Consider the following 10,309-nt stretch of genomic DNA (forward strand, 5'->3'; position numbering starts at 1 on the left):
CTGAGAGTTAGAGGCTTGATTTGATCTTGGGCGGTATTTCATGAAATTTCTGAGAGATTCTTGATTTGAGTCGGTGTCAAGCGGTTCACCTTCGATTCCTTCCGGCACCAGCAGATGGAGCAATTTTGTCAAATAATAATTTTCAATCCAATGGAGCTGACAGGTAGGCCTCCTAAGCCTCGTAACGTGCACATTAGATTTCCAGCGAATGCAATAAAAGAAATATACAGTACTCTCTAACTCAGCCGAATCAAGAACCACTAGTGCAGAGATGCTCTTGGCAGAATTAGATTTGCTTTCAGACGATTATTGCATGTACGATGTATCATGGGATTTCAAAGTACTGACGGACAAAGGGCGAGATGTATTAATTAGAACTCAGATAAAGAATAAATGAATCATAAACAACAATAAATTAGTTATGCCCACCCAAAAATGAAAGCAAAATTGGATAAAGAATAATATTTCTTATATTGTTCCTTCAGACTCCATAGCTGCTGCATGATGGCGCTCTGCAAAAACGTCAATCTGATGTTGCAGTGATTCCTGATTTGCTGAGCTTCTATAAATATTCCACCTTATTTTAGATTCTTCAAACCATTATTTTCCCACTTCTAGTCACCCTCTGCAGTGATTCCGCTTTGCTTCTTCCTCGATCGCAAGAAAAAAGCAAAAAAATTTGACAAACTCAAGAATTTTGGCAATGAAACTAATGTTTAGACTTTTTCTTTGCCTTGTACTTTCCGCCCGATATAATGGGTTTGATTGGAACGAAGGGTGTTTTTGTCCATTCAGTTATTATCTGAGGATAAAGTTGTCATTTGCATAATAAAGTATCACAGTGTGTAAAGATCCGTTACTTTTCAGTGGAGCTTGAGTGCAAAGTGCCTATAAACATATTTCGGGGTGTATTGTGCAATGGCTATGAAAGTTTAGGAGGTTTTCTGCATTTAACCCTAAAGAAAAAGAAGAAAGGTTCAAAGTTTTGAGACTAATTCTGGGATGCAGTGAAAGGCAAGCCTCTCTCAAACTAGTGTTAAATGCACTAAACCTCTTAATGTTTAGGGTGATTTGAATTTTTTCCCTAACATTATCTTTATTGCATCCCCCCCCTCCCCCCCAAGCCACATCAACTTTTTTCCTTTAAAAAAAAGTTTGCAATTTCTTATTTTTATCCTTTCTTCTTCATACTGCCCAAACTTCTCCTATCATCCATATTTTTAGTGCTGAAATTTTATTTTCTTTTTTTTTTTTGAGAAATCAAGAAATAAATTTCCAAAATATTCCACTTCTGTTAAAAAAATCATCAAATTAAATAAATTCAAAACTTTGTTATTATCCAAAATATTCCTCCTCAAGGTATGACCATTAATAAGTGAAGGTGATATAGAAATATGGTAATACATCCCTTGCATGCATTCCATGGACAGTCAGAAACTTTGATAACAATTTTAAAAATAAGATTTACACGGTACTCTTTTTTGTTAATCATTCTATAATTTTTTTCCACACGAAACGACTTATGTCACATTTTACAATACAGAATGTATTCAGATGCAAAAACTAGTAGTTAACCAAATTCACATTCATATACATAGACAAGAGATTATTTAATATATTATTTAAAATAGTAACTGTAATAATTTTTGTAATGTGATGCATGTGAGATAAAAAAAAATGATTGAAAAGATAAAGAGAATGGTACGTTGAAAAATGTGTTTGTAATGCAAGCAAACAATTTTTTGACAAATAGTTCCTATCCAAACACCCCGGCATTTTTCTTTCTTTCTTCTTTCCCCTAAACATCTGCCTCTGCACGTTTGGATGTACTCTGGAAACTTAGAGCTTGATTCAACTTCATCTTGAGCTCATGCTAAGCCTTTTTCTGCTGATTTTCACCACTGTTATGCATCCCATTCTGCTACTGCTACAGAAACCATCAATTATAGCTGAATCTTAACCCAATGTCCAACATTTTTCAAAGGCTCATACCATATGGATTGGATCATAATGTAATAGCAAGATAAAAGACTGAAATCTCTTCTCCCCACCCCCCCCCCCCCCAAACAAACACAAAAAAACAACCTTCTTGTACTTCAAGGTTCCTCAGATCATTAAGCAAAAGGTCAGTCATTGCTGCTTAAAGATTCTCACACCTGAAGTTAATTAGTTCACTGCCACACTAATAAGATGAGCTGAGGCAAAATTGACAACGTATAAACATTATTAACTTGAGTTGATCCGAAACAAGAAACTGTTATTTAAGCCTTAAGGTGAAATGAACAATTTACTTTCAACTCGTTCGATAATGTGGGAAAACGCTAGTGTTAAATGCCCTGATTAACTGCAATGTGGAGAGTAAATTGGGGGGATTTGATCAAATCAAATGTGTAAAGCCAAGAAGAGTAAAAGTTCATTTACATTAAAATGAGAGATTCGTGGATCATAATACAAACCTTTGAGTACACTATGAATTTCCAAGGTTTTTCTGTTTATTCGAGCTATTTTAAAGCTCTGCCATGGTAAATGTGTCCTTGATAGATTTTAATCTGCAAACAACTTGCGTCATATTTATTCTATCTTCTGGCAAGTGCATGGAGCAAGCCAAGCCAACTTTAAGCAATGAAATCAAACACTGCTCTAGTAAATTGCATTTTGTTACTCCTAGTGGACTGCTTCTGTTATTGGCTGCTGTAGTTCTTCTGTGATCTTCACACAGAAGTACTGGATCCACAATGTCCATCACGCGCTCAGGAATTGCCATTTCAACATATGTATGAAGATCAAGGCCTCCAGTGAACAAAGGATGTGTGGGCTTCATCCCTGTCATCATCTCCAGCAATAGGATTCCGAAGCTATAGACATCTCCATTACTTGATACCACGGCACCTAAGCCATACTCTGCATTAATGTTGAAGCTTGTCAGACAGCCAAAGTTTGAATTGTCAAAAATAGCTCAGTTTTAAAATTTGTTGTTTTGTGTATGAAAATAGGAAAAAACATATGATGTTGAATGAACATAGGTAAGAAAGATTAATTTAAAAAAATCAGTCAGATGTGTTCTTTCTTACCTGGAGCTACATATCCAATAGTTCCTCTGATTCCAGCAGAGCTCGTTTCCTGTAAATTTGGAGCTGAATGAATATATTTTGCCAGCCCAAGATCTCCAACATGGGCTGTCAGATCGCTGTCAAGGAGAATATTACTTGGTTTTAGATCGCAATGAACAATCTGCTTGTGGCAATGATGATGTAGATAATCAACGGCACAAGCCACATCAATAGCAACATTAATTCGCTGAAGAAGGTTTGGTATAGGAAAAATGTGCTGCTGATGTTCATCTGTTCGATGCAACCAAGTTTCTAGACTGCCGTTGGGCATGAACTCGTAGATTAAAGCTTTAAAATCATTCCCTTGGAAATCCAGACCTGAGGAAGAACTTATAATCTTCACGAGGTTCCGATGCCGGATGTTTCTCATTGCATCACACTCAGCAATAAAACTCTTGAAGGCTCCATGGTGTTGAAGGTTAAAGACTTTGACAGCCACTGACAAGTTTCCTCCTTCAGTCAGCACACCTTTGTATACGGAGCCAGAGCTACCAGCACCAATTAGATTTTCTGCAGAGAAACTATTTGTAGCTTGAACAAGTTGTCTGTAGCTGACTCTCAGGAAGAGTCTACCTGAGAAGTTTGGTGACTTTGGTTGGGTCCTTCTCCTTTTAAATGGCCGCAGTCGGAAAATTGAGATTGAGATTACCACTATCACCAGGAAGGAACTTGTAATTACCAGTGGTATGATGAACCTGAGAGGCTTCATATTTTTCTTTGACTCTCCCAGAGGGTGGCACTTTGGCAGCTGTAGTTCAGGAATGCCTCCACAGAGTCTTTTGTTCCCAACAACTGATATAGCACTAGCATTTCCAAAAATGCCTTGTGTTGGTAACTCGCCCACAAAATCATTGAAGGACAAATTAAGGGACTTTATGGACATTCTTACTAAAAATTGGGGGATTGGTCCAGAAAAATTGTTACTAGAAAGGTTAAGATTTTGAATACCTTTCAAAGAACTGATAAATTCTGGAAAAGATCCCTGGAAAGAGTTACCAGCAAGGGAAAGGATTTCAAGGCTACTACAACCACCAAAGGTCCCAGGAAGTTCACCTGACAGGTGATTTTGTGAGAGATCCAATCCATCTAAATTTTTCAAGTTGCCAACCTCTGATGGTATGGTTCCAGATAAATGATTCTGAGAAAGATCTAATGAAATGGAGAGGGAAGATATCCCAAAAATCTCTTTTGGTATCGTACCACTCAAGTTGTTTTGAGAAAGTCCTAAGAGTAACAACTGCTGGCAATTTCCAAGAGCTGGTGGTATGGATCCCTCCAAGTTGTTATCATCTAAATATAGTTCATTCAGCAATGAGAGGTTTCCTAAAGACTCCGGAATTTCTCCTGACAATTTGTTGGAATTAAGAGCCAGTCGCTGAAGCTTTTGAAGATTACCAAATGTACTTGGGATTGTGCCTGTGAGTTGATTCCTTTCAAGATACAAAGTCCCTAAGCCAATGAGATTACCTAATGTTGAAGGTATCCCTCCATATATTTGATTTGCACCAAGTGACAAGTATTGGGATGATAAGTTACCGATACTGTTGGGCAAGATCCCCTTTAGTTGGTTGTGACCTAGTTCAATTCCAAGTAATTGGCTGCAGTTTGTCATGGTACTGAGAAACTGCAATCCATCCAGTACTTCCCCACTTCCAAACTTATTATATTCAGCATATAGCAAAGTAAAATTTTGCAGGTCTCCAAAATCAACTACTATTCTGCCGCTAAATCCATTGTCTCCAATGTCGATCCGGCCTAGCTCAGAGGCATTTGACAAAGAGGCTGGAAGTACCCCCCAGAACTGATTGTCTCTCAACTGGAGAAACTGAAGGCGAGGAAGCATGAGACCTAATGCTGAAGGAAGAGTTCCATGTAGCTGATTTTTTGGCAGAGACAAAACCTCCAGTTGAGAGAGATTATAGACAGAAACAGGGATGTTACCATTTAGTCTGTTATCGCCAAATCCAATGCCTTTTAACATTTTCAACTGACCTAAGGATTCAGGAATATTACCCTCCAAATAATTTGCAGTAGCAGATAGTATACTCAGGGAAGTAAAATTCCCCATGGAAGGAGGGATATTTCCTGTTAGGTTATTGTCGTGAATCACGAGGGCTTCAAGGTTCCTCAGAGAACCAAATTCCGGTGGTATTCTCCCAACTAGCTTATTGCTGCTTAGGTAAAGATGCACAAGCTTGGAGCACCGGGACAGATTGCTCGGAATTTCGCCTTCCAGGGAGTTCCATGACAGATACAGTTCCTGCAGCCTGAAGAGATTTCCAAACTGGGGCGGGATTCTACCTTGGAAGGTGTTGTTACTTAGCATCAACGTACGAAGAAAGCTGAGGTTCCCAAGAAACGGTGACAAGAAGCCAACCAGGCCCCTGCCTTGAAGATCTATGCTGGTCACTCTTCTGTGCCTTCGACCGCATTTGACACCCTCCCAAGAGCAGAAATGATGAGAGTCATTCCACGAGTTCATGATCCCATAAGAGTCATTCTGTATTTTTGACTTGAAATCCAATAAAGCAGCAGGATCACCATCACGATCACGATTATGTGCTTCTCTTCTGGCCATGGTTTTTGTGGAAGCCGTGTCCGAAGGAAGATTTTTGGCATGCAACACCAATACTGTTAGTAGTGCTAGCACGAGACAAATCCTTTCAGTTGCATGAATTGAGATTAAAAATCTTGCCATTGTCCGGAGTGGAATTGTGGATGGGATTCCTCTCTCGAGTAGGAAAATACTTACAGTAGACTAGTGAAATTTGATAATCAGTACATAGGTTACTCCGTTTGTGCAAGGACAGATTCAAGCATTGATGGATTGAGGTTAGATGCTAGTGAAAATGCATTAAGGGCTAGACTTGAGCCCTGGGATTTGACCGCAGACTTAGAAAGCCATCTACGGACGCTTTACGCCCAATCATTCCGAATAACGCTTGCATTTTAGAGTGACCAGACTCGAGCTTAAGTTCTTTGTTTCTAAATGAAAAGCTGTACAATAAACCTTAGTAGACTCAGGACCAATACGACGGTAAACTATTAATTAGGTTTTTGTGTACATTTGACCCAAATCGGAACAAGTATGATTGACGTTTGATACAATTGGTACGATTATTATACTTTTTACAAAAGTTAGCATACGTTTACAAACGTGATTGTATTCATATACTATACTAATTTAATGTACATGAACACATGTATATAGTAAAACAATATTCATGCTCAAATATGCGTATTGAGATCTCAACATTTCTTGTCCTAAATTATATTTGGTTTACTAGTTATACCTCATCGTGTCCAATTACTCTTTTCTTGGAGGATGAGTGCTTGGGATATTTTATTCATCTATACCGTTTTTGATTGTATAGGAAGGATTTTAGAATAATTGTCCTCAACGGGGATCAACTTGGAAGCTTCAACCTTGGTTGTATGTATATAGGTCCCATGAGAAGTGTAACGAAGTCAATTTATGCTTTATGATGGATTCATTGGATTTCTACCTTGTATATAAATAAGAAGAAAGTCAAGTTACCGTAGCAGCCCATCCATCTTGGTTTTAAATCTCAGTTTCCTATATGTAAGCATTCGATTCGAATTGAGTGCCATGATGCTTTTGTGTTGTACATATTTAAATTTTATGTGTATAATTATATATTATAATTTTTGCATACCATTTAACCTTTGATTTTTCTGAAAGGAACTCAAACAGTTATGTGCTCCATTGACTAGCCCAAATAAAGGTAAAGCGGATGGCCAAATTCTCAAAAATTGGGAAAGAAAAATGTCATTAGAAGAACAGTTCATTGATAATTGCAGAACCATTTTTTTGGTCCTCGATACACCGGGGAAAGGTTGCGAGTATTAACTTCTATTCTTCGAGTTAGTGAAAGGGATGCATTAGAGTCAATTCAGGATCGAGTAGTAGTTAAAAAAAAATTGGACTCGAACTCGAGTTCAAACTTATTGAACTCTTGAGAGTTGTGCAAGAGCTAGAGTTCGATTTTGATTTTTTTGTCTTACTCGAGTTTGATCAAATCGAGTCCAATCAAGCTTAATCGAGCCCAATCAAATTTAAATAGTATATTTTATATTATTTTAAACAAGGGACGAGATAGACTTCCACACTAATAAATAAAATTTTTTTAAAAAATATAAATGTGAAGTGCAATTAAATTGAATTAAGTTCGACGAGCTTTCGAACTTAACATATTAGGTTTGGACTTGAACTCGTCAAGTTATTTGAATTACTTGAATTCAAGCACAAAGTCAATCGTCCTGAGTTTGAACTCAAATTTTGACCGAATAAGTTAGCGAGTGAGTTACTCAATTGCACTCCAATCGTTTGGCACACAACAGATGCTAAGAATTGACCATTAGCACATCTGTTAAAAGCTCCCTCCTCTCTAGCAGAGGGATTCTCTTCCTTCTCTCTAGGTTTCCTTCTCTACCCTTCCTCCTCCATAGGAGGGAGATCTTAGCCAAGGTCTCCCTTTCTCTTCCTTTGTCCTTTGCTCTTCCTTCCATTCAATAAAGTCTCTCCTAAGTTATTCTAGTGAGAGTTTTCTTCTCTCCTAGGGTGTCCTATTGAGAGTTTTAGTCTCTCCTAAACTATCTTAGGGAGAGTTTTATTTAGTTTTGTTCTTTACTTTTTCAGATCTTGGAGTTTTTTTAAATCTATATGTTAGATCTACAATTTTTTCAGTCTTCTCATCAGATCTCACTTTCAGTTTTGAGTTTGAACCAGTTGGATAGCAGATCTAAGGGAATATTTCAGATTTGGATCAATCTCGGCAGATCTCACCATCTTTATTGGACCTTACAACTGTTGATTAGCAAATCTGACGATTACAGCATGCACAAAGAGAGCTGTAGTGACTTATTCTATGATGAAATGTTTTTCAAATTTATGGTACTTTTTAGATCTATCCTTAATTTTTCAAATCTTATGTATTTGTTAAATTGCAGATCTATAATTTTAGTGCATGTTTATCTGCCATCAGGACAGCAATGTATCTCAATTGTGCTGGAGGATTTCCAGTAATCCTTTAATGAAATATGTTTTATTATAAAAAAAAAAAAAGAATTGACCATTAGCGTCACAAGACTCGCAACCAATAACGTGAATGGGAAAATGGAATAGAAACGTACATAACTGTGTGGAAAAGTGTATATGAAGTCAAATTATGTACACAATTTTTACCTCACATATGCTAGTAGTTTGGTATACACTAAAAGAGGGAGAAGTAAAGGCATATTGCGTTTTAAATCCTCATACTTTTTGTTACTCCACAAAGTGGTAAGTTTACAATAAAAACATTGGTCAGAAAATATTTTATACTTATGTTCTGAGGTAGGCATGAGCAAACACAATTTAAACCACCAAAATATTAAGAGTAAGCAGGGAAAAAATCTTAATTATACCCAATTGTAGTTAGGCATTTACTGCACTTTGCCCCTGATAAATCATTTATCAACAACTTGTCCTCTAAGACTAGCGGTTAACTATATAGGATAATTTTACCACCCAAGAGCATACGAAACAAATCTTTTATACCCTTGCATATTTAGTGCACTACCACATTTGCCCTTTCTTATCCATTTTTTCCTTTTCTTTTTCATCTCTTATGAATGTATTGCTGCTTTTCTCACACTAGTTACAATCATTCGTATAAAAATAATTTTCTATTTAACCTTATTTTAATTTATTGTAAGTTTTAATTTGTTATATTCATTTTAGAAATTGGTTAGTCACTATGCGTTTTAGAGCTGAATTACTTGACCAAATATGATTTAAAATTAAAAGTCACGTCTTTTCATTGTGATGTATTTTTAATGCAATAGGGAAAAAAACACGGAAACTCGTAGAAAGAACTTAATTTATTTTCTTTTTAAGTTGTTGAAGAATAATCTTAGTCAATGAAATCAACATTTTGAAAAGCAGGAGTTAGCATCCTTAATTACTTGTATTCGTTAATTACGCAGGTATCTTGGTATATGATGAATCAACTATTAAAAATGAAAAATTTAAAACAAAAAACAAAAATGATTATCATTGTTTAAAAAAAAAAAGAATGATCTGACATGACTTGAAAAAAAACATGTTGGAATTGAAATGACCAAATTGCGGCAACCCCGATAAAAGATTTTAGATTTTAATTATCTACACATATGTCTCCAATACAGTGTCATGTAAAAGATTGAGGAGGCTTGAGATCGCAGAGGTTCTGAGTTTAAATTCTTTCCTTATTCTTTTTTATTTCTTAAATTCCATCCCTCCATCGGATTGAAAAAAAAATAAAAAATGAAAGGGTCAAAGTTTTGAGACTAATTCTGGGATGAAGTGAAAGGCGGGCCTCACTCAAACTAGTGTTAAATGCACTAAAGCTCTTAATGTTTAGGGTGATTTGAATTTTTCCCCTGACATTATCTTTATTGCACTTTTTTCCCTCCCCTAAGCCACATCAACTTTTTTCCTTAAAAAAAAGGTTCCAATTTCTTATTTTATCCATTCTTCTTCACACTGCCCAAACTTCTCCTATCATCCATATTTTTAGTGCTGAAATTTTATTTTATTTTATTTTATTTTTTTTGAGAAATCAAGAAATAAATTTCCAAAATATTCCACTTCTATTAGAAAAATCACCAAATTAAATAAATTCAAAACTTTGTTATTATCCAAAATATTCCTCCTCAGGTTATGAACATTAATAAGTGAAGGTAATATAGAAATATGGTAATACATCCCTTATATGCATTTCGTGGACAGTTAAAAACTTTGAAAACAATTTTAAAAATAAGATTTACATGGTACTCTTTTTCGTTAATCATTCTATAATTTTTTTCCACACGAAACGACGTATGTCACATTAGACAATACAGAATGAATTAAGATGCAAAAACTAGTAGTCAACCAAATTCACATTCATATACAAGTGCGAAAAGGCTAGTGTTAAATGCCTTGATTAACTGCAATGTGGAGAAAATTGGGGGGATTTGATCAAATCAGATGTAAAGCCAAGAAGAGTAAAAGTTCATTTACATCAAAATGAGAGATTAAAAAGAATAGGCTCTTTTCAGGCTTTCTAATGAGGATCATAATACAAACCTTTGAGTACGCTATGAATTTCCAAGGTTTTTCTGTTTATTCGAGCTATTTTAAAGCTCTGCCATGGTAAACGTGTCCTTGATAGATT

At 36.0% G+C, this 10,309-nt stretch overlaps 1 protein-coding gene across 1 annotated transcript; it reads right to left on the bottom strand.

Annotated features, from left to right (window-relative positions):
- Positions 1 to 2,366: 2,366 nt before the first annotated feature.
- On the bottom strand, positions 2,367 to 5,808 carry LOC140015258 (uncharacterized). The gene is made up of 2 exons (XM_072067185.1): positions 3,072 to 5,808; positions 2,367 to 2,901 (listed from the first exon to the last, which is right to left on the bottom strand). Exons 1-2 carry the CDS (start codon positions 5,806 to 5,808, stop codon positions 2,507 to 2,509), a joined length of 3,132 nt encoding a protein of 1,043 aa, XP_071923286.1. The 3' UTR covers positions 2,367 to 2,506.
- Positions 5,809 to 10,309: the final 4,501 nt, after the last annotated feature.

This window comes from Coffea arabica, chromosome 10e, assembly GCF_036785885.1.
Source record: "Coffea arabica cultivar ET-39 chromosome 10e, Coffea Arabica ET-39 HiFi, whole genome shotgun sequence".
Lineage (NCBI taxonomy): Eukaryota > Viridiplantae > Streptophyta > Magnoliopsida > Gentianales > Rubiaceae > Coffea > Coffea arabica.